A 24,895-nucleotide genomic window follows, 5' to 3' on the forward strand; every position below is an offset into this window, starting at 1 on the left:
GACTCCTTGAGGTTTTCCAGAAATCAGATTTTATTGCAACCTGATTGCAACATGTTTGTGCACTCCAAGGCTCTGCTTTTCATGGGGGCTGGCTCTCCCCTTTCCCACCCCCATGGGAGAATCTGGAAACAGGGGAACCTCTTTGCATGCTGGCTGTGGTACACAGATGGCTCTTGTCTCCTGGGCTGCCTGTCATTGCACATTTCACCAGCATTGAAGTCTTGTGAGGGAGAACCTGACAGTGTTGTAAAGATGTGAATCCACACCCCCCGCTGTCCATCACAGCCGATATCAAAGCTTTGATACTTAGTTCCTCTCTCTGGAGCAGGGTGGGATGTGTTCAGTCAGGTCACCCTCTGAGTTTGAGAGAAAAACACAGTAGCAAAAGTCACCCTAAACCAAGGAGGCAGAGCCCTGTGCCTGAGGCAGAGCCCTGTACACAAACCTCGCTTGTGCGTCACTCCTGCTCCGTCCCCCTTGCCCTGGGGCGGTGTTTGCCTCCTGCCCAGCAAAATATATTCATCTCCAGGTCTGAGTGTGCAGTCCCAAGCTCCCCTGGTGACAGGCAGCCCAGTGGCTGGTCAGATAGAGAAAGGTGAGGGGAAGAAGCAGCATTGTAACTCCAAGGCCATACCAGGGTCTGTGTCCAGCTCATTAAGGACTCAGTGTATCTAATGAGCCCTCCTTGCTGGAGGGGAGGTAAAAGTGAGTTTTCCCCACCTCCCTCTGCTTTCTCAGGCCACAGAGCAGCTGCTCTGTAACACAGAAACGTGCAGCAGATGCTGTGCAGCTCCCTGGGTTGGTGGTAACTGAGGCAGGGAAAGTGATGGCATCATATGGAGACCCTGCAAGGGGCTGAGCCATCCCAAGCCAATTTGTCTGGGAGATCCAGAGACTCTGTGCCCTCTCCTGCAGCCTAGATGTTGTCTGAGCCCCTCGGCCCTGCTGGGAACCCCTGTATCCCAGCCCCTGGGACCTGCCAGGGGTCTCTGCAGCTGCTGGCAAACCCCTGGGTTGCTGGAAACCCAGGTACAAAGTGGAGTGTGGGATTCAAAGCAATGCTGTTGCTCACGTGATGGTTGAGATGTACCGGAGGGCACCTGGCACAGTGTCCACCTGTCTGGGGTGTCTCATGGTATGTCCTCAGCTGGCTGCTGCTCCTCAGGCAAGCTCTGGCATCTGTTTCAGCCTGAGCTGGACCACCCTGAGCCCACTCCCCCACACTGGGGTCTGGAATTGCTTCACTCCTCTCAGCATCACCTCTATTGCAGCCTGTTAAGAGAGGAAGGGGGAAGTACCCACCCAGTTTTCACGGGTAGCTGTTGTTCAGATGGTACCTTCCCATCCCAGGAGAGCTCCCCACCACCCCAGGGAAGGGAGGACTTGGTTTTGGGATGCTCCTCAGCTGAGGTCTCCATGAACAAGGCACCTGGCTGTTCCCATAGCACGCAGGGATGGTTTTGACAAATTAACAGAGTTCAATTATGTACCTTGGATTGGTGTCAACCACACGGGTGTCCACGTGTGTGTGTGCTGGGCTGGCTGGCGGAGCCTTCTGAGGGCTGTTAGAGAAATGAGAAGCTGAGCTTTGATCTGCCTCTGTATTTGGTGTTTAAAACAAGGCCTTTTATAAGGGAATATTAGGTATTCGGAGTCTGCTACATATGAGGAAGCTTCGCTTTGATCCTCTCCCGTCTCCAGAGGCAGCAGGCACTTATTATTTCATGGGGAACTAAATGGAGTGCAGAATGAAATTTGGGTACCATTCTCTGTGCTCTGCCAGTGCCCCTGGCCTCGCTGGGGCTGAGCAAACGCCGTGGGCAGCACGTGCACCAGCTCTGCTGTGCTCCTCAGGGGAGTGTCCCCCAGGTCGGCCCTGGGCTTGACTCACCTTCAAACTAGGGGAGATGCTGTTGGGAATCGAATGGGAGACAAGAGGCCATAAAGCAAACATGTCAATTTGGGTTGTTTGCAGGAGCATGAGGGAGGAATGAATCTGGTGCTGTCTATCTGTGCCTGGGGAGCTTCTCCCTCTCTGGCAGCCCTGTGCCCATCCCCTCCACATGTGGTCAGTGCATGGCACAGACAGATTAGAGTTCCCTGGGAAGGGTGCACAAAGCAGGGACAGATGGACAGGTCAGTGCTGGTGTTTGGTGCACATCCAGCTGGTTTGTGGCACGTGGAGCCGTACTGCTCCTGTCAGACCAGGGAAGAGCACCCTAGAGGGGACCTGGACATCCCCAAATCTCAGGAATGAGGTACTGTCATGATACAGGTCTTGTCTTTACCCCTCAGAGCACTGGGGTCCATCCTGCCAGGCTGCAGCACAGCTCTGCCCACACCACTGTGATGCCCAGGGCAGTGGTGCTGATGGGGAATGCTGCTCATTTCCAACCCTTCTTAGCCCTCTGTCTTGGATGCTGCTTTTCCAGCGAGCAAACAAACGTGGTGCTTTTGTATGATGGCTTGTTTTGCCCGCAGAGCAATGAGTTACTGCAACAACACATAAAACCCTCCCTGAGCCTCTCTTCATCCCTGCTAGACTCTGGCTGTGCAGGGAGGCTTGGCTGGGGTTGCTCCAGCACCTCTTTGCTCCTTAAATCCCTGGTGGCTGTAGGTGTGGGGGTGCACACACACTCCTGTCCATGCCCAGGGAACTGAGCTGTTGGGAGAGGGGCTGCGGTGGGAAGCTGGAGCTGGGCAGCAGAAGGGTCTGCAAGTAAAGTGGTGGTGGAGCTGTGGTGGCTGCAGGCTCTTTAACTTCCCCGGACTGTGCTGGAGATAAAGGCTTTTACATCTGTTCCTGGAGGCAGTGTGGGTCTTCCCATTTATTTATTTATTTTCCGATTGTATCTGATACAGCCTCGGCGAGTAATTGAGTGTTTGAGAGTGAAAAATTATCTCTCCGGCTTGGCCCTTATCTTGACAGCAAAGCAGCACTTTTAATTTAATTTTGTTCAGAGCATGTGGGTAACAAATTTCACTAATCGCTCTGCTGTCGCCCTCCGCATGGTAACGAGTCTCTTGTTTCCCAGGAAGCAGAACATAAACACGGTGCTGGATGCAGGCGGGAGGAGGGCGAGGGTTACTGCTTCATGGAAAATGAAGATGTGTCTTGTTGCGGATGCTCAGCGTGCCCGTGGCAGGGTGGATTTGTCTCCTTGGCTGGAGCAGGGAAGGAAGCAGGGGGTGGTGGATGTCATGCTCGTACTTCCACGATGCTTGGCTGGGAGGGGGGAAACTGAGGCACGGAGGGATGTCCCCCAGCGCCGGGGAGATGTTGCGGAGCAGGAATTTTTATTCCCTTTCCCGTTGTTCAGTTTGCATCTATTCCAAAAAATAATGGACACAATAGAAAGGTGGTTTGGTTTGGGATTTTTTTTTTTTTTTTGAGATTCCAACCCAATTCCCACATCCCAGCTCTGCCTGCGGGGTGACAGTGGGAGGATGGGCAGCGTGCTGGGTCCTTGGGCATCTCTTGCCACAAGATCCTGGGACATCTCCTGCCAGGTCCTGGGACGTCTGCCAGATCCTGAGCCCTTCCTGGCATCCTGGTCTCCATCACTGCTCTCTCCAGGTCTCCAAAATTAGTTCGGCTGTCTGTCCAGCCCTTAGCTCTCTGAGCACAATCCTCCCTGGGCTGTGACTCAACACAAACTATTTCATAGATAATGATTACTTTTTTTCCCTTTCTCCTGTAGGAATAATATTTTTGTTACACTGTATTGAAAATTGCTTTCCTTCCTCCTTAAAATGAAGCCTTCCACTCAGATTTGCCTTTGTGCCTTTATATTGTAAAATTGGGACTCATTTGGAGTGTAAAACAAAAAAAGATCAGGCCTTAATTCCAGGAGAAGTGTTTTCATTGATTTTTGTGAAAGAAAATTCCAGTGCAGGCAATCTCTGCCTTTAAATATGTAACTGGTTCTTTAATGTGATTTTATCTGGACCGATTCAGCACTGAGAACATGAAAGCAAAACTGACTTCATTGATTTTAATTGTCCATGCCCAGAGAAATGCAAAAAATGTCACAGCGCCGGGAGAGCAAATTGGGTTTGTGCAGATTCTCCCCCCTTTGCTGTGCTGAGGGAGGTCTGAGCTATGTGGGCAGGAGAACGGGCCCATGCTGAGCCCAGTGGTGATGGAGCTGGTGGATCAGCAGAGCAGCATCTCAACCTGTGCCACTCTGGTCATCTCCATTTCCGCCCTCCCCTCAGCTGCTCATTTCTTGCCCAGTCTTGAAGGTTTTACCTTCCCCTCTGTTTCCCCTCTTGCTCCTCCTCCTGGTTGAAATTTGCTGGTGGTGCCTCTGTGTCAGCTGCAGGCACAATGTTTTAGAGCAAAGGGGGGGCACCACGGATAACTGCATAATTAGGAAATATATACATTTATTCAGTACATAAGGCATTATAACTCCAGGAGCACCTTAAGAGCCGAGGCTCAGGCTGCTGGAGGAGCATGAGAACTCACAGTGGCACACAGGAGCTCAGCCAATGAGCCCTTGACCTTTCCATGGGGTCCAGCAGCCCAACCCAAGCCTCCCCACAGTGACCATACCACCCCCTGACATCCTCCTGTCCCTGACCTCCACCCCAGGGCTGCCTTTTCTGCAGCCCCCCCGTGCTGTACTGGAGGATGGCTTGGCTAATTGCTAGAGGATAATTCATAAATGTTAATAGTATTAATCTGATTCAGCATGTGCTTAGCAAGATCAAATCCTCCATAAATCCAGGAGTGTCTGCTCTCACCCTTCTGCTGCACAACGTGGCTGTCTTTGCTCCTCGCTTCCCTCCACCCCTCCTGTGTGCACCCTCTCTGCCTCCTTGGAGGTGAGAGGAGTCTCTCAGGGGGTCTCCCTCAGAACAGGGGCTAATCCCTGACCTGTTGACAATGGGATGAGGTTGGAGACTGCCCCGTGCCCAAGCCCTGACACAGATCTGGGCTGTAGCTGTGCACACCTTCTTTGGGGTTTGTCCAGGACAGCGATGGAGAAGATTCCTCAAGAAGAGTCTCAGGCCAAGCCTTGAGTTGAGGGTGTGTGATGAAACACCTGCTCATGCTCTCACTGCTCAGATGCTGCCTGGGGTGTTCATTGAATCCACATCCATCCCCTTCTCAGGGAAGTGGTTCTGGGGCTGAGTGGTCCATGAAGGCTTGGTGGGGTCATGGTTTGGCTGGAAGGATGGTCTCCCATCGCATCCCATCCCATCTCATCCCATCCCATGTGCCTGGTGTGCTGGAGAAAGAAGGACCATCCTGCCATGGGAGGGGAGGGTGTGGGGCAGTGGAGGAGATGGGCAGTGCTGCTCCCTGTGCAGGGGTGCTCCGTGGCCAGATCCGCCTGCCAACACTGCTGCTCGTCCTAATTGGTGTTTGCTTTGATTGGACATGATCTCCCCCTTGTAAAACACCTTGAGATGTTTCTGTGTGTGAGGGTGTCCTGGAAACGCTGCTGTACCGCATTAATGAGCCTCTGCTGGAACATAATGGAGCATCATTAGGAGCCCAGTTCCTCTGACATGCCAGCAGCATCAGCGTGCTCTGGGAGCATTGTAGGGATGCAGGATGGGCTGTGGTGGGATCGCTGATCCTGGGATGCTGCTGTCCCCGTGCCGGGTGCTCTGCATGCGGCACAGCACGGCGGGCACCGGTGCCTCTGTGTGTGTGTGTGTTGCTAAGCAGTTCAGCACTCGCTGTTCTCCTTCTCTAATTCCCCATCCCCGTCTTCCTCGGCTGGTGGAAATACATTTTCATATCCCGAGTAGCCACGAAACATTCCATACGATGCTGCTATCTCCGGGGGGGGGACAGGGAAGATTGCAAAGCACTTGGCGTTTAACACCCACATATGGTTAACACCACGGGCTGTGTGCTGATAAAGACAGGGTAATTAAAGTTTATTTTTTTTTTTAATAGACTAATCTCCCAAGCATGTATTTATGAGCCTGATTTAGAAACATCATATTACCAAGAGCACGGGATATTTGTGTTGCTCGTAAATCCATACGTGTTCTGAACACACCTTTTTTTTTTTTTTTTCCCCTCCCTAAATTTAGGCAGCGCTGCCAATATTAAAAAGAAATGAGCTCAGAGTTTTGTTGTGTTTTTTTCTCTCCTTGTCCTTTAGGTGAGCAAAGGAAAGTGTACAAAGCAGCGAGTAATTAACTGCACGAGGAAATGATATTTCAAAGGAGACACGATGCGTTTGGAGGGGCTGTTTGCTGAGTGTTTACACCAGTGGCTTTGAATTTATCTTCATCTTGCAGCAGGTGCAAAGTCTTTAGGGGAATGTGGTGCTTTGCAAGCGGTTTCTGAGCTGTCTGCAAAGGGACCCACATCTTCTTCAGGCTAATTTGCACTGGGGTTTAAGGAGAGGAAAAAAATCCTGGGTGGGGAAGGTGGTGGTGACTGGAGCACCTCTGACCATAGTCCTGGCTACTCCTCTTGTTTTCCAGTTGAATTAATCTGCCATTGGATCTCTAGCATGGAGCATCTCAGGTATGATTCTGCCCTGAAGTGGAACGGTTTACTTTTTTTTTTTTCTGCTTCTCACTCTTTGCTCTTGCAGGCTGTGGGGAGAGGTTAGTTCTCCCCATTTGAAAAGAATTAATTTATTCTTCATCCTGGTTGTGGGCCCTGCCCACTGCCCTGCCTGCTGCTTTAACTGCTTCTTGGATAGAGGTCTGCCACTCCTGGAAGCCCCCACAGGCCATCACTTTCTCCCCAGAACAGCCCTTGGGCACCCACTAACTCTTTTGCAACCACTCAAAATACAACAGAAACATCTTTAATTAAAAATACAGAGAGGTCATCTTAATGTATGAAGCAATTTTTTAGGGCAGGAGGATCTGGGGAGCGAGTTTGGTCTCAGCTGTGCCTGGTCACCATCTTCCTCCTGGCCTTTTTGTACCCAAAGACTCAAATCAAGGTTTGCATTGGGTGCTGTGGCTCTCAGGGCTCCTGAGTCCCATCAGCCATCCATGAAGGTGGATATTCCCCACCCAGCTTCCTCCTTTTGGTAAAGGAGATTGATACCAGCTTGTTTGGTAACCTGGGTTTGCAAATCCACTCTTCAAACACCTCCCTGAAAGCCCAGAGTTCACAAGGAGAGGAGGGAAAGAGCAGAATTCAGCCTGCTCATCTGCAGCACTGGAGTTTATTTGGGACTGCTTGAGGTACCAAGCTGGATTTGGATCCCCTCCCTGAGCTGAGGAAGGAATGGATCAGTTTGTCTCAGCTCTGGAACAGAGTGAAGCCCTGGTGACCCTGCTGAGGTGGGTTTGGTTAGCAGGGGCTTGCTGAGAATGCAATTGCTTATTGTTTTAGAGGCCTGGAGTGAAACTGTTTATCTCCAGATGGGTGTTTAAATGCAGCACAGCAGTGGTTCTGCTGGAGCTTTAGTGGTCTGAAGAGCAGGGAATGGGATGGAAAACAAGAGCCCTGTCCCTCTGTTCAGAGAATGAGGGAAGGATCTGCTTTTCCAGCAGTCTCCCTTCAAACCTGGCAGTGAACTGGCCGTAAGCAATAAAGAGCTGAGCTGGAAATGCAATTTCTGCTCAAGCAGAAGCCACGTTGTTTTGGTTCAGTTGGTCAAAACTGACATCAGGCAGTTCTAGAGGTCAGTGATTAGCAGTCTGATGGAAATGAGTGAGTACAGGAGGCAAGGAAGCAGAGAAGGGAGTTGCAGGAGACTTGGAACATCCGTCCCTTTCCTTGGGCAGCCAAGCTCAAACTCATGGAGCTGTAAATGGCTTTTTGCTGTTTCAAGCTCTTGTGCTCCTCTCCTCTGACTCATGGGGAGAGAAGAAGCCCATGGACTGATGGGGATGGGAGATCCTCATTCCTGCAGCTCCACTGCGGCTGCAGGGTGGTGAAAGCTGCCATCATACCTGTGATTCAGGCTCTTTGTGAGAAGGGGATAATACTCATCTAACTCATAAAGGATTTATGATTTAATGTTTGCAAAGCACTTTAAGACCCTGGATTGAAAGGTGATTTATAATGGTGAAATCCAGTGTTCTCTGGTCTATTGTATATTTGATTGTCCACTTATCCCAATGGAGGCTTTTTTCCTTGCCTTTTCTTTCTTTTTCTTTTTTTTTCCTCTTTTTTTCTTTTGCATTCCTGTCATAACTTCCAACTAAGCAGGGGTTGTGGCAGGCACAGTATGCCCAGCAAGAGGATGAGTTTGCCTCCCAAGGAGGTGCTAACTTATGCTGATGACATGAATAAAGATTAGGAAGGAAAAAAGGGGATTGCAAGGTGAAGGGCACAGGGGATTGGCGATAAAGCTGTGAAATGGGGGTGGGAGGGCTGTTTAGATGATGCATGCATAAGGAAAGGAAAAGATGCTTCATAAATAATCAGTTTGCATGCTCTTGTTTGTCAAACAAGAGCTTCTTCAGCTGCTTCTCCCGTCCTGCAAATCCTGGCTGGAGCATCCCCTGTGGCAGGCTCCATCCTGTGGCAGGGGATGCTTTGTTGAGGCTCACTGCCCTGCCTGGAAAGCACACATTGTGCTAAGCATGAGGTCCCTGCCTGGGCAGCAGTATTTGCAGCAGCAGCTTTGGTCAAATTACAGGGTGTGCAAGTGCTAACTTGTGGACCTATTTCCTGTTCAATTTTCAAATCTTGCTTTGCTAATGAGATGGTGAGGGCTGGGGAGCAAGCAGGGAGAGGCTGCACTAGTTTCCAAAAATAAATAAGTGTCCTCACCTGAATCCTGAGCAGGGATGTGGTCAGCTCTGCCAGCAGCTCAGTTGTCTCAGCCTCACTGTAATGGCCTGTGCAGCCACTGACTGGGTTCAGTGCAGGGCTGTGCCCTCTGCTTGTCGTGGACACTCTCACCAGGTGGTTTTGTGTCAGCATCCCAAGCCCCAGAGAAGGGAACCAGCTGCTCTGTGAGGTGCCTTTTGTTGGCTTTGAGGAAAGCAGGGCGCTGGTGTCGGATGAGGTGGCTGTGGGGGATGTGGTGCAGTCGGAGCAGTGGCAGGGCAGCCCTCGGGTCCAGAGGGATCTGGGGTGCCCCAAGGATGCAGGCTCCAGGGCTGCTCCCTTCTCAGGCAGTGAAGACCTGTTGATGGGATAGCAGTGACCTGAGATGGTTTTTCCTGGTCATCTCCATTGGTGGAGAGTGTCTCATTTGGACACAAAGGCATTCCCAGCCTGCATCCAGTGACAGCACCTGAACCTCCTGGGGAAGCCAGATGTCTCCCGATGGCTTTACCCCATTCCCTACAGAATTTGGGTGTTGTTCTGTCCCACCCAACTGTAGGTGATTCAGCCATCCTAACACTGCACTTTTTCCACGAGGTTTTCCCAGTGGGTTTGTATCTGCTGCGGCCTCTAATGACCGCTGAATGCTCAAGGTCCTTTTTGGCTTATTTTTACCTATTGCTTCAAAAAAAATCCAAATAAAATAGAAGCCACCGACCAGGTGTCTGAGTGTGCTGGTCTGAGCAAAATCATGGGATAATGGGATCCCCTCAGCTCATGGTACATCCCTTAGTCCTGATGCTGGGCATGTGGCCTTTGAGATGAAGGATGGCAGCCTGGGAGTGATCTGTGTGCTGTGAGGGTGCCTGTTGGGGACCAGGCAGGCTGGGTACTTGCTTTGACAGGTGGCATCTTGTGTATCCTGCTTTGTGGGACACACTGTGAGCTTCTGCACCTGATAAAATAAAACTTGTTTTGTAATATCTCCTGCCTGTCAGAAGCAGCTGGCTCTGGAGGTCGCTGTGTTGTGCGATGTAGTCTCTCTGTGATGTCTGAGTATTTATATATTTGTGTAAATAATTAGCACTCATTAGTGCTATATAACATTGACAGGTGTAATTTCTCTTGGTGTTAAGGGAAAGCAAGTGATCCCCTGGTTTCCAGACAGCCCTCAAATTTGGCTTGGTTATTTTTTGTGGCTTGATGAGATTCACAGAATAAACCAAGGTTGAAGAGAACTGATGGTGGCTCCACCAGGGGAGCGTGGGTGGTGGGTGGCTTCACCAGGGGTGATGGGTGGCTCTGGGGAGGGGAAGTTCCTGGGGAGAGGGTCTGTACAGGGCTCTGAGAAGGTTTTCTCCCTCCTCTAGCAAAATGAAGCCTCCGCTGTAGCTCAGTGAGGGGAACAACACGAGTGTTAAAAACCCAGCCAGAGAAGGAGTGATGGGAATGACGGGAGGTGTGCAGGACCTCAGGAGCTCTTCCACTGCTGCTGAACTGACATCCTGGTTTTCAGTGCCTGCCTTCCCCGGGCTGGGGAAGGGGGATACATACATGCCGGGAATGGGGGAGGCCGAGCAAGCCCTGGGTACATCTTTGCCTTTTGGCCACCCACCCCTGTCTTCTGCCTTGCAGGTTCCATGAAGAGCCCTGTCAACAAGACGGCGCTGACCCTGATCGCGGTCAGCTCCTGCGTGCTGGCCGTGGTCTGTGGCTCGCAGCTCTCCTGCCCGCTGACCGTCAAGGTGACCCTGCACGTACCCGAGCACTTCATCGCCGACGGTAAGACCCTCCTGGGGCTCTGCCCTCACCACGTGCCTTTGGGACACGGGAATCCCTCTCTTTGGGAATCGCTCCAGCTGTTTTCAACTGCAGGGATCCCCCTCTGCACGGGAGCGAAGCGCATCTGCGAGCCCGAGGCCACAGTCTTAATCATGTCAATTAATATTATCATTATTATTATTGCTGCTAATCGTATCTGACGGATATTCCTGTTTTCCTCTGAGCTCCAGCCCTGGGAGCCTGTACAGACAGGCATCCTCCTGTCCTGCAGCAGAAGAACTGCTCATCCCAGCCCTTGCAGCAGCAGGGAGGGGAATCGCTGGGGTTTGAGCAAAAGCAGAGACGCTTTGAAAAATTAGACGAGTGCTGCTGTCACTATTTATTGCTTTCTCCAACTGGGCTCCTTGCATTTGTTGTGTTTCACTGACCTTTTCTTTATAATGTGCAGCGAGCACCGAGTGCAAGTTTTCAGTAACAGGAGGGCAAATTTCATTTTCTTCCAGCAGACAGGACCCATTATTCAGTCAGTTCCAATTCCTGCACTCGTCTCCTTGCTTGGGGCATGTGGAAGGGGCACTTTCTCTCTGCCAGAAATGTGCTGCACGGAGCCAGTGCAGCTGGGGGTGTCCTGGCGTGGGCAGCCCTAGGAAACCCCCCACTTTGGGAGCTGGAGGGAAGGGCAGCTCTTGGGAGATTAATGTTTTGGGGAGAGGGAGATGGTTAAAGAGATGCAAAGGGGTGACAGCTGCAGGGAATGCTGGAGAGGGGCTGAAACCATCACCCTGTGGCAGAGTGGGAGTCACTAGTGTGTTTGAGGTGGGATCAACTGTACTAAGAATGTCTCTTCTTGGAAGTGTTCAAGACCAGGTTGGATGGAGCTCTGAGCAGCCTGGTCTAGTGGAAGGTGTCCCTGCCCATGGCAGGGGGTTGGAGTAAGATGATCTTTAAGGTCCCTTCCAACCCAAACCATTCTGTGATTCTGTGGTTTTATGATTTGAAAAAAGAGACTTGTCTACACCTTGACCTGTTTCTACAAGGCTTTCAGGATTGTCCAGGCTGCACGTGGATATTCTGAAGTCTTCACAGATGGTTATTCTGAGTAGCTGGAGAACAGAAACTCTTGCTCTTGGTGAATGAGGTGGCTTCAGTGCAAACCTGTGTCCCTTTGGGATGGGCACTGGCCAGTTCAGCACTTGGACTGGGAGTTCACAACTGGTTTTGGTACTTGCTGGAGGTTGGCCAGAAAGGCAGTGATGGAGATGGCATCCTGGTCCTAGCCTGGGGTTCTGGCCCAGGGAAGGCAGAGTGGCCTCAAAAAAGAAAATAAACAAAATGCAGTGAGACTGCGTAGAATGAAAGTGAAAAGCTGAGCCTGTGCCTGTCACCAGGAAAGGGGTGACAATGCAAATTATGCAAATGCAGAGAACACTCAAATGAAAATGACAATGAAATACCAATAAAACAGATTAATATCCTTGAAACTGGGGGAAATGGGATGATCTCCAGTCCCGACTTAATGACTTTTCTGAAGAGAAAGTGGCAAGAGGACTGGTAACAACAGTTTGGAGAAGAATTAAAATGAGCTTTGTAATGAAACTGTAAAATATAATTACAAACTGTGAAAACTTTTTTAATATTTTTTATGAGAAACAGTCAAATTCTTCACAGAGAAGCAGCCAAGACATTTTGCAGTGGCTATCACTTTTCCTGAAATCTCATCATTTTATGCGATGGCAGTTCCTTGCCTGGGAAGAGAAAAGCTCTTAAAGTTGTCCCTTCTTTCTGAATAACAACAAATCCCAAGGTGGCATCTAACTGGCAGCAAAATATTACAGAGCATTTAAAGGCATCGCAGAACTGAGCTGGGTTGGGAAATTTTTAATGATACCCAGGAAAAAGCATGGCTGGCTGTGTTTGCCAAGGCTCAGCACCTGGAGTCTGGTGGGGAACAGGGAACCTGCTCCTCCCTGGCGATCTCCTGCGGGGGTTAAACCTGCTTTTTACTGGCTGAAAAAGGGACTTGGCTTGGGCATCCCCATGGCACCGGGGTGGCAACAGAGCCGATGTGTTTGGCCTGGCAGAGTCTGGGAGCTTTGATCAGTCTTGAAACAGCCTCTCACGTGGCACCTGATGGTGGCACCACGTCTGGTAAGTGATGCCGTGCGCTTAAATCGCCTGGTTCCCGAAGCTGTTCCCTTTTGTGTTTTACATGATGATAAGGCAGGCTCTGCGAGAAGGCAGGAATGGTGCATTCACAGGAGATGTTCCTGTGCGAGGGAGCGGTGCCCTCTCATTCCTTTTTGAAATGCAGGATTTCAATAGATGCCAGGAGCCAAGAAAAATGTGAAAGCGGAGCCGCTACCGGCACCTCTGCAGGAGAAGCCAAACAAAGACAGAGGCTGAAAGAAATCCCTCTCCTAGACGATGAGAACTCAGCTTTGAAGGAAACTTTAAATAGATGCCAGCCAGCTCCGGAGTGCCAGCAGCCAGAGCCAAGCTGGGAAAAGGAGAGGGGGGAGCAGCCCCCCCAAATGTCTCCAGCCTTGGAGAAGAGCAGCGTTCCCTGCTGCAGCGAGCAACAGCATCAGAGGAAGCAGCTCCTGAGCCCGCTGGAGTGGCACTGTGGGAAAGGAGAGGGGAAGGACTGGGACCAGAAGCCAACTGGCAGCCAAGCTGGGAGGATATATTCCAAGCAGCAGTGCTAATAACCAGGCTGTCTCTATTGCCCTTATTTCTCTCTCGGTTTGTTTTCTTCCTTTTGTTCATTTGATGGGGTCCCCCTGCCTCGCTCCCTGCTGAGCAGTTATTGCCTGGTTTGCACAGCTGCTCTGCCTTCGCTTCATGGGGCCAGTGGAGCCTGGCAGGAGCTGCTGTGGCTCGCAGGGAGAGCTGGGACCTCCTGCCTCCCAGAAATGAGTTGGTGCCTCTAAATCCTCTCTTCAGATGGAGCAGTTGGAGCATCCTCTCCTCCCTTCTGCTGCTCTGGGGCTTTGTGTTTCGGGACAGCCTCTGCCCGTGCTGAGCAGAAGGCATTGCTCTGATCTCAGAGGTGGTGCAGATTTATGGAAAGAACCGTAGTAGCTTTTATGAGGATATGGAAATGCAAGGCATTATTTAAAGGACCTTTTAGCAGAGTCAAGGGGGGGAAGAAAGGAATGAGAGCCCCTCCATCTGAGTAATAAAACTGTTATGAAAATGTGAGCCACTCAGCTGTACGTTCAATAGTTGTTTTTTGTTTGTTTGTTTGTTTTTTTTCTTGTAAGTAATCATTCAAAAAGTAGAGATGGAGCAGTGGGAGCAGCTTGCAGGGAAGTCGGGGCTGGAGAAAGATACCCTGGAGGGCTCAGCCTGGAGTACGTCCTTGCTGCACAACAGTGTGAAATATAGTGTCAATTAAAGCTTCCCCTTTTTATGGCCTGTGAGAGGTTATATATGGCGTGGGTGGATGTTTGTATCTGGATGCTTTAGTGGGAGAGGTAGGTAAGATCCTCCAGTGGTACATTGGAAGGAAGCAAGAGCTGCATTTAGCAAGGGGCTGGTAGGGCTTTGTTTTATAAGTGGAAATAAAGCAAAGGGCATAAAGCAGGTTTGTGTCACTTCAAAGACATTTTGGGGCGTTTACAAGCTCCTTCCCTCCTCTTCTGAGGCAAATGCCAGGAGGGATGTGGTAATCTTTCTGCACCTTGCTGAGCTACAGGCTGGGTGTGTGGAGCCTGGCGTGGGCAGACATGGTCCTCACTGTGGGATTGGAGCTTGGTGTGGGCAGGCACAGTCCTCACTGTGGGATTGGAGCTTGGTGTGGGCAGGCACAGTCCCTGCCACGGACTTGGAGCTTGGCATGGGCAGACACTGTCCCCACCGTGGGCTCAGAGTTTGACACAGGCAGGTTCTGCCTCTGCTGTGGCTCTGCTCTTGGCTGAACTCTGAACTGCTCTGATATGGCTCCATCACTGCTGCAAGTCTGGATGAACTCTCCCAGGGTGGACACAGCCCTGTGAGCGACAGAGGGAGGACAGCAAATCCAGTCCCCACCCTGCAAAGCCAGGAGAACAGTGGGAAGTGGAATTTCCATTTGAGACCATGTTTTGGGTTGGAGCATCTGACAAGATGGCAGAGATGGAGGAAGTTTTTTTTTTATTATTCTTTGAATCTTCATGCATCTGCATCTGCCCCCCGAATGATGCCATTGTGTCCTTGCCATGCAGCTCATCAGTAATTGTTTCATCTGAAGATTATTTCCTACCTTCCCCCATGAATGTTTCCTCCAAGACACGGGTGAATTGGATGCTGCTATTAGCAGCCTGTGTTAATTTTCCCTGAAGATTGTCAGAGCTCTGCAGACTGCAATTGTTGGACTCGCAACAACTTCTCATTTTGGTTTTAATTAAATGCGTTGCTTTAAATTGTTTGCTTTCGACGTCTCCTGCTCAATCTTTTGCAGTCCTCAGAGGTGACCAGGCATTAGCTTGTGTCCTCAGGTGCTTGCACTCAGCACATAAAGCACAGAGAAGTGAGCTGCAGGAGGTGGGGGACTGGCTGTGTCTCCATCCTGTTGGACAAGGAGAAGCTGGAGACACTCTCTGATTTACATGTGAAGCACTCCAGGTTTGTGCCAGAAGGATGGAGAATGAGGTCTGATCTCAAAGGTATCTCAGGCCAGGCTGGATGGGGCTCTGAGTAAGTGGCAGAGGTTGCCCAGAGAAGCTGTGGCTGCCCCATCCCTGGAAGTGTCCAAGGCCAGGTTGGACAGGGCTTGGAGCAACCTGGAATAGGGGAAGGTGTCCCTCCCAAGGCAGGGGGTGGAACAAGATAATCTTTAAGGTCCCTTCCAACCCAAACCATTCTGTGGTTCTCTGATCTCTCCAAGCTTTCAGAGGGTTTCTGCCATTGGGGTCCCCCATGTTCTCCAGCTGTTCCCAGCCCCACCAGTCCCCTCTGAAATCAGCAGAGGGAATTGACTGGCTTAAAATAAGTTTTTTCTTGTGCTGTTTTCTCCCCTGGGAGTTGTTCTGCTGCAGAGGTGCCTCTTTGCTGTACAGAGACCGGGATCACAGCTTTGACAGAAGCAGCGTTTCCCCGTTGCAGCCTCAGTGCCACGTCTGGCTTGCCACAGACCCTGTGTGTTTTGGGTAAGGCAGCTGTGTTTGGGAGCAGCTTTACAAATTGCATTTTATTTCATCAGCTCTTAATCACAGGGTCACCTCAGTGCCAGTGTTACAGCTCAGTCCCTCTCCTGCGCCTGCTCGCCTGGCAAGAAAATGTGAGCAAATGGCTGCAGCGTTACCAGACATGAACTCTAAATATTAACATCAATTTATGAACTGTATCAGCGTGGATCAAAGGGATTCCAAGATGGTTTTACGGCGTGAACGCTCTTTGCATGAAGAACTAATAAGATCCTGGAGGCTGAAGTACATCATGTTTTTATCGTGGCTCTGACAGCCTTGTGAACCTGCGCTCGGCTCCTGCCTGTGCCGCCCGGCTCCCCCAGCCCTGTGCCTGCCACAGGCATTCCCAGCTCCTGGGGCAGCTCAGTTCACAAGGGAAGCCAAATACCTCTGCCTTTCTCCTTTGCAGGATTCGTCAGAGCAGAGCTGGTGTTGGAATTTGGATGGTTTCAGCAGCAGCTTGTTCAGAGCTGGGAGCTGTTGGGCTCCCACAATGTGCCCATCCCTGGGGAGGGGGCATCTCCTGGTGCCTGGTGAGCTTTACCAACACCATTTACCCTCTGCTTTGGGAAGGATGGTGAGGGAAGACTGCAGAAGGAACAGTGTCCTGCTCCATTCCATGGATGGAAAGATGCAAACATTCATACAGCTTCCTCTAGAGAGGCAGCAGAGGGGCAGGCACTGATCTCTGCTCTCTGTGACCACTGACAGGACCTGAGGAAAAGGCTGGAGCTGTGTCAGGGGAGGTTTAGGCTGGATATTAGGAAAAAGTTCTTCCCCCAGAGGGTGGTTGGCACTGACCAGGCTCCCCAGGGCAGTGGTCACAGCCCCAAGGCTGCCAGAGGTCCAGGAGGGTTTGGACAACGCTCTGAGGGACAGGGTGGGATTGTTGGGGTGTCCTGTGCAGGGCCAGGAGTTGGAATAGATAATCCTTGTAGGTCTCTTCCAACTCAGGATATTATTGCAGCATGGTGGTGGCTCCATCCCTGGAAGCTTAGGCCATGCTGGCTTTTGAACAAGAATTCATGGGTTACCTGTGGCATCAGTGGTGCAGCAACTCAGTGAGGATTTTTGGAGGCTCTATAGGTAGGAACATGCTACTTCTCTGAGTTGCTCTCCCAAGAAGTAACATTGCTGATGTGCAGCCTCTCAGTGAGTGGGTGGTAGCTCACCTTGGTCTCATGGATATTAACTTTGCATGTGCTGCCTCTTGATTGTGTTTTCTGCTGTCCTGGGAGAATGTTTGGTCTTGGTGCTGGCTGGAAAATCTCAATTCACACACACTTTGTCTCTTAAAGCTTATCATAGCTCCTCTCTACTTTGTGATGTGATTAGATTTAGGCTGATTTTCCCTGAACCCTTATCCAATATCTGGAGAGCATCACTGCAGAAGAGCCCCAGGCTGCAGCGTGGGAGTTGGGAGATACAGAGCATTAAGGAGAAGCTTTTCTTTAGGAGTGTAATTTCTGTCTGAGCCATTGCTGGCCCAGATGCCTGCTGAGGGCAGAGATGTGCTGTTACCAACACCTCCACAATTACACTGTGTAATACTATCATGGGAGATGTCTTTGCAGCATGAGCTTCACCACAATGCAGGATGGGCAGATGCCATCTCGCTTGGGTTTGGGAAGAGTTGGCTGAGCCATCACCTGCTCCATAAACTTAAATACATGTGTTGCTTGTCAGAAACTCAGCCCGGGCAAAATCAAGACTGACTGCCAAGAAAACCCAAAGAAAGAGAGTCTGTCAGATTTATCAAGAAAGTGCAATTTGATGCTTAAAATGTGCCCCTGCTCCTCCCACAGGAAAGATGCTTCTAGTCTGAGCTGTAATTACACACAGATTTGTTTGACTTAATTGATTTCTGCTTTGCCAGAGTGAAGAAGCTCTGGCAGGACTGATGGTGTTTTGAGGGGATTGGGGTCTCTGGATTTGGCCTTTGGTGAGTTTGTGTGAGAGCCCATGGCCGTGGTTCATGTGCTGAAAATACATCCAGGAGTCAAACACTCTGTGATATAAACTGTGTGGGCTTCAGCTGAGGGAAGAGTGAATTAAAGGTGTGTCTGGTGTAAGCTTGTGCTGTTTTAAAAACATTAAAAACATTCTATCATAGCTTTCTGTTTAGGCATTTTGCCTTGGTCAGGAGAGAAACAGTTTGAGAAAGGTGAAGGGGGTTGGCTTGCATTTTAACCTGGTGTGTTACTATCCCTGGATTCAAAGTAGAATACAGAATTCAGAGTTTGACTTCAAACAATTTAAATGATTCCAAAATGTCCTGGGTTTGTGCCAAGCAGGAGAGGGATGGTGAAGCTGAGCACTGTTAATCTAAGGGTGCAATCCTACCCCAAGCCCCATTTCTTTGCTTAGGTCAGTACAGGTGTGTCCTGGGCATCCAGAGTCATCTGGATCTTCTGCATTTTCTGAAGGAAATATAAGAAGCAGAAGTTTTCATTCCCTGGGACCAGGACAGGAGAGGGAGAGCTGATCAAGGGAAAGAGCAGATAGGGGAGGAGTTGTCTCTTTGGGCAATGTTCTTTCATGTTTCACAAGTTAAAAAAAAAAAAGAGTCTCTAAGGAAATCAAATAGGGTTATTCTTTGTACCTGTAGAATGAAGCAAGAGTGATAATTCTTCCTCTAGTGTTTAAAAAATATCTGTAACAGGATTAGAATTGTATGATAGTATAAGGATGGATACATTAATAGCAACCTGTAGTATGACCTCCCATAGCTTCCCAACACAATACTAATTTTAGATGAAAAGGAGTTTTGCTGGCCAAGAAACAGCGAATGGACCAAAGATGACAAAAAGAGCAGAGAGAGGAATAAATAGACATTCTTCAAAAAAAATTACGTTTTGATCTTTTCCCTTGAAAAGAAAGAGAAAGGAGAAGCCAAACCCTTTTGGCTGCTTTTGGGTGCTTTGTTCTTTTCCCTTGTTAGATGTCTCTTCTGAGCTGTTTCATCCTGTTGTGTTCTGGAAAATGATTTTTGAAATGTCGAAACTTCAAGCCTCTTTTGTCGTGGCTTAAGCAGCTCCCCTGAACTTTGAAGGAGACCCCAGCATGAGCGACAGGAACTTCTGATGCTGCCTTAGCTGGACCAGCTTTGATCAGTGCTGGAGAAGGAAGGGGGTGAGGGGGAAAAACACATGCATAGAGAAACCCAAACAAATCAATGCCCCGAGGTGCTGGTGGACATCGTGGAGTTGTGAGGGGGTTGTAGCTGTGTGCTGATGTTCTCCATACACTGCAGCACAGCTCTGTGGCATAGACTGGCTCATAAAGCCAATGGTTCTTAGTGGATATGCCCTACAGTGGGATTTCTGGGATTGAGCAGGTGGTGGTGGGTGGAGAGTTGTCATTTTATTGCTGTATTCCCTGGTGTGGTCGATGGTTGCTTTACCCTGGGACCTAAATGTCTCTGGTTTGAGGAGGATCTCATCAAGCTTTTAAGTGAATGGGAAGCTCAAAATTTGTGTCTAGGAGGACACCTGGGGGGGGGATGAGGTTGGCAGCAGAGGACAGCAGTGTGGATGGTCTCTCTGGATGTCTTCAGAGGGTTTCTGTGCCGGAATCTGCTCCGGGAACTGCAGGCAGTGGCTGTAGATGTGCTTCAAACTGGGCATGGGGGTGGTTTGGTAGGGTCTGAGGTCCTCAAGAAAGGTTTTCAGAGGGTACTTTGGAGCAGGGTCTACTACCCACTGCCTCAGAGGTGTGAGCCCCTCGAGTCCCCCATCATCCCATTCCCTCCTCCATCATTTCCCTCCATCCAGAGACTGTGTATTGGGGAAAACAAACCCTGCTGATGTTCCTGGCAAGCTAAAGGTGATTTTGAAACAGCTCTCCCTTAGAAAATGTTTGTTCTCAGTAGATTCTAAAAGGATTTGTTACTCAACCTGCCCTTTCTGAGGTGGTTTTGATTTGTGTGCAATGGTGACTTTTGAAAACTGTTTTCTCTGTGCGGATTCTTTGAAAATAAAGAGAAAAATTGTGTGAAAAGGCTTTGAAATAGTCAGAATTTCAGCTTTCAAAATATTTGTAGAATGTCTTTTGCTGTTATTTATTTCCTAGGCAAGCTATAAAGGGATCAAGATTGGGATGTTTGTTTGTTTGTGTTTTCAGTGGGAGCAAAGGTGATTAGAGTGTCTGTCTCAAAACCTTACCCAGCTGAGCTGCCACACACTCAGCTTCAGAGATGTGAGAAGTTTCCTTTCTGGAAGTTGTCCCCTCCCTCCTCCTGCAAAGGAAGGAAGGAAAGTGTTTACAATTAACTAAAGCCTTTGATTTCCCCAGGTTTGGGGTTTTTTTTAGGCTGAGGTAGAACCCCCTCCATTTTACACTGAACCCAAATTCAGGAATTTTGGATTCAAACGTTTTAATTTCTGTTTTAAAAAAAAACAAAACAAAACAAAAAACCAGAAAACCGATAGTGAGGATTATTTCTCAATCAGACTTATTAAAATAAAAATAAGTAATTAATCTTCAAAATACCAGCACTTCCCTTGTGTAAGTTACAGTTCCATTATATTTGGGAGGATCTTGCGATGTAGAGAATGCTGCAAAGCTTTATCAGTTTGTAAATAATTTCAAGCTTCCCAAATTTGTGGTTTTACATGGACACCAAACTCGTGCTGAAAGAGAAGTTATCTGCTCCTGGCCAGGTGTCACATTTTGGTGTGGATTTAGGAAGCACTTTCATGAATTGATAGTTGTTGGGGTTTTTTTATACTGCCATCAGCAAATAGGCTGGGTTTTCCAAAGGAAGTGAAAATTTAGCTGCAGGGCCATGAGTTTGCTTCCTCCTCCTGGAGCAGCTCAGTGTGGGGCTGGTGTGTCCAGAGAAGGGCAACGGAGCTGGTGAAGGGTCTGGAGCACAAGTGTGATGAGGAGCAGCTGGGGGAGCTGGGGGGGCTCAGCCTGGAGAAAAGGAGACTCAGGGAGGACCTTCTTGCTCTCTTCAACTGCCCAAAGAGAGGTTGTAGCCAGGTGGGGGTCAGGCTCTGCTCCCAAGCAATAAGCAATAGGATGGGAGGAAATGGCCTCAAGTTGCACCAGGGGAGGTTTGGGTTGGATACTGGGAAAAATTTCGTCACAGAAAGGGTGCCCAGGGCAGTGGTGGAGTCACCATCCCAGGAGGGATTTAAAAGCCATGTGAATATGGCATTTGGGGACATGGTCTAGTGGTGGCCTTGGCAGTGCTGGAGGAATGATTGGATTCCGTGAACAAAGAGATCTTTTCCAACCTAACTGATTCTGTGGTGGGGAGCTCTGGAGGTGACTCCTCTATCACCCACCTGACCTTGGGGCCCTGCCCTCCGTGTAGCAGCTCCTGGGCCAAGATGCTCTGCCAGCTCCAGTCACCTTCATCCTTCTGAATACTAATGATGCGACTGCTTTATGTCTGGTTTGCTTCTGTTCCTTGCAGGCTGGCTGTGTTCTAACTGGAAGTGGGGTTCATTAAGTAGGGATTTAATCAAGAGCTGGTGGTTTCGCTCTTCAGTCTTTGGGTGCAGAGGGAGTTGTCTGTAGCTGAGTCTCCAAACAAGGCGTACGTGCTTCCCAAGCCTCCCTCTTTATTAGAGAGCTGCAAAAATAAGGACGAAAACAAGATTGACAGGCTACTACACAGGCACGTACACGTAAATAGTAAACACTCCCAGAGGGTTGGTGTTGCACTTCTGTTTGGTAAAAGAAACCAGCAATTGCTGTTATTGGCATTTAAAGCTATCTTTAAAAATTCACGGAAAAGAATAATTAGACATAAAAAAGCCACGTGGCTCTAAGATACTTCTTGGTGCTTGGTGTTTTGCTCCTTTCCAGGGGTGCTGGGGGGTTTACCCAGCGATTTACTGCTGCCATTGTCTGATTGAGATGTATCCTGCAGCCTTGGCGGGGCAGCCCCTGCCTTGCAGTGTCTCCAGAGCAGCTGGATCCTGGATGTCTAATTTTCCTTTGCTTGAACAGTCAGTAGCTTGGCAGCCTCCATTGGCTTTGAGTGCAGGGATGTGTCTGTGAATATGTTTATGGTATATAAACACTATGAGTGGTGAAGACTTGCATTCATGTGAAATTAGGGCTCGGATTTGTGTGGTGCTGAGATCTGGGGATGCCTGAAAATGAGGTCACTCGCTGAGATGCTTGACTTGAGGCTTTGCTTGTTTTATCCTTTGCATGGATAACGTGGTGCAGGATGAGGGTGAGAAGGGCTCCTTCTTGCTGAAGCATCAGGGAGTCTCTTCAAAAGGAGGTTCAGATTTTGTGTTCAAGCAGGTTCATGTGGGGTGGTCACTGCTGTGGGCTTATTGTCCTGCTCTTTTAATCTCTTGGCTTTCAACAAGGTAAGATCTTATGTGGTGTTTATAAAAATGTTGTCCCAGTCCTTTACTAAGTGACCTAAGCCCTAAAGTTTCATGAAGGTAGACCCTGGATCTATAAACTTGCTATCCTTGGGTAATCACTGGGAAGGATTTGAATCTTCAGACAGTGGTCACAAATTTTGCTGCTGTTGCCAGTCCTCACACGTAGTGGAAAGGTGTCTGTGGGTTCCTGGGCTATCTGGCAGTTCCCCTTGCCCACTCCTCCTTGCAGGTTTCTTCTCCCCTGTTTTTAGAGGCTTTTACCCTAGTAAGTTTTGCAAAACACCACTTAATGGCAGAGTTTTTTTGGCTCCCCTCTGATCTATGCAGCACTGCTATGGAGGCAGTCTTATAATCAATGTAATTGAAGATCAGAGTTAATGAGGACCTCTGTGCCTGCAAAATCCCCCAAGCGATGCTGGGCCTCAGATGTTAGATAAGGAAATGATTGGGCTGAACTGAAAATCTATTTGGCTAATTAGATGATGCATATTCCCAGATGCTGGTGGGGAAAAATACATTTTGCAAAATAAAGAAGCGTAAGATTTTGTAAGAAAAGATTTTTGGCAAGAACTCACTTTTAACTCTCAGGAAAGAAAGGGTGAGGGGGTGTCTGGTACAAGAAGATGTGTGTCAGGCCAATTCACTCACCTTCAGCTAAAGAAGAGAAGTGGGAACAGCCCGTGCTGCTGCTGCCCATCTATGCCCTGAGCATCCAGGTGCCTCGTGGATGCTGTTTCCATGAGCTGGATGCTCATGGATCAGAATAATTACATCAGTCCACATTTCTACAGAGACATGGGAATCAAATTCCAGTAGTGTAAGGGTAGGGAAACATCTGGGCAGAGGAGTTGGTGGACCATTAGCTGTGGCACATTCCTTTGGAGAGGAATGGTCAAATGAAGTTCTTCGGGTCCAGGAGTTGATGAACTCATTATTATTTGCTGATCTTGATGTCACAGCACCTGCTGTAGAGTGTTCTGATACTGGGCCAAAATGCATGTTTGGGGTTTTACACTCACCTAACACACTTTTTTCCCCTCTCTCCAGGCAGCAGCTTCGTTGTGAGCGAGGGGAGCTACTTGGACATCTCCGACTGGCTTAATCCAGCCAAGCTGTCCCTCTACTATCAGATCAATGCCACGTCCCCCTGGGTGAGAGACCTCTGTGGACAGAGGACCACTGATGCCTGTGAGCAGCTCTGTGACCAAGACACAGGTAAGGGAGGCTGGGGAACAGTGAAGACCTTGGAAAGCTTGGAGATGCGAGGGAGAAGGTTTGTCTCTGGGTGTTTTAATGCCCTCTGTGCTCACCTCTGCTTTAGCCTGGTGGTAGGCACAGAGGATTGAGAGGTACCAGCAGGGTCACACAGTGGTGACCCCCATCAGCAAAATGTAAAGAAGATGGGCACAAAAGGGGGATTTGAAAAGGTGGATCTATGAGTTCTTTGGTGTGGCAGCTGCAGACGTGTGGAGTTTATCTGCTTCAAAGTTGTGCTGTTTTGCTGTGGGGTGTGCTGTGCCCTGTGCAACAGCCAGCACTGCTCTTGCTCACTGATGGGTCACCAGTCTCATGGGATACTTTCTTGGTGCTGTGGAGAAAAGTGGCCCTGTTGCTCCTGGCTTTTTCAGCATCTAAAGAGCACCCAAACCCCTGTCTCCTTGCAGAGGTGACATCCCAGGTTAGCCCTGACTCTCCATGTGAGCTGCTTCCCTCATCTCTTAGCAATGAGCCTCTTCATTTCATGTTTGTGTATGAGATTCGTGGCTGCAGGTAAGGATGTTGGTGTCTGGTTCTGCCAGGGGGTCTGAAGGATGGCTCACAGTGGAGCAGGCTTTTCCTAAGCCTCCCACTGCCACAGACCATCATTAAGACAGAATTAGAAGTCCTTCAGAGTCATGAGTGCCCCATGGAATGACAGGGGCGACCCTGTTCTCATCCCTCCCTGCTCAGCTGAGATGCAAACGTGGAACTTGGTCTCATGAACTCATTTTCCTGGTCAAGACAATGTTCTCTTCTTAGTATTCCTTTTCCTCAAGGCTTGTCTGCACAGGGGCACTGGCAGGCATGGCTGCAGTAGAACGATGACGCTGGAGAATTCCCTGTGTAGACAGCCTTGGGCGTCACCTACAGTCCCAAGGAGGGCTGGGAGGGGACAGCAGCCACCCCAGCAGATGGAGATCGTGCAGGAGGAGGCTGTTCTCATCCAGATGTCACAGAGCAGAAGGATTGTTTCAGACACTGGCAAGATGCAGCCAGCTCAGCGGGAGGGGGAAGATACATTCAGCTGTCCCCTGGCTCAGAGGAGGAGAGAAAAACTCTGCCTCCAGCAGCAACCACGGGGAGACCGTATGGAGCCAGACTGTGACTCCCCTCTTGGAAGAGCCCCATGGCTGCACTCTCCAGCCCCAGGCCCTCCTTGGCACTGAGCAGGGCTGGTTTAATCCTTGCATGGCCTCTGCTGTGAGGAGCGGCTGTTCTCCCGTGCCGGCCCAGCTGCTGCTCCCGCTGCGTCCCCGGCTCCCGGAGCAGCTTGTCGCTCTTGCTGGACGCCCCACGCTTGAGCAGGATGTGTCAGATCCTGTTTGCAGGGAAGGCAGCGATGCTCGTTAGCCTGGGAATCGCTCTGCTCAGGCACTGTCCTGGATCTGAAGCTCGCCAGCTGCTCTGCGGCTCCCAACCCTGGTACCCATCCCCCCTGCTTACCCGTGGTGAGGGCAGAGCAGCCTTGAGCTCAGCCTTCAGGTCCCTCACCTGAAATCTGCCAATGGGTTTCTTCCCCCTCTCTCCAGTCTGGGAGTTTTCACATGGCTAAAACAGAATCTTTCTCCTGTCTGTGCCAGTTGGATCCGCATGGATCGAGCAGGACTGGC

General features: G+C 49.8%; 1 protein-coding gene across 1 annotated transcript in view; it reads left to right on the top strand.

Moving 5' to 3' along the window:
• Positions 1-24,895, top strand: part of ASTN2 (astrotactin 2) — a 324,150-nt gene that overhangs the window by 109,537 nt on the left and 189,718 nt on the right. The window contains exons 6-7 of the mRNA XM_064677101.1: positions 10,352-10,498; positions 23,073-23,240. Coding sequence (XP_064533171.1) covers positions 10,352-10,498; positions 23,073-23,240 — 315 coding nt within the window. The remainder of the gene's footprint in view (positions 1-10,351; positions 10,499-23,072; positions 23,241-24,895) is intronic.

This window comes from Pseudopipra pipra, chromosome 20 (assembly GCF_036250125.1).
Source record: "Pseudopipra pipra isolate bDixPip1 chromosome 20, bDixPip1.hap1, whole genome shotgun sequence".
NCBI lineage: Eukaryota > Metazoa > Chordata > Aves > Passeriformes > Pipridae > Pseudopipra > Pseudopipra pipra.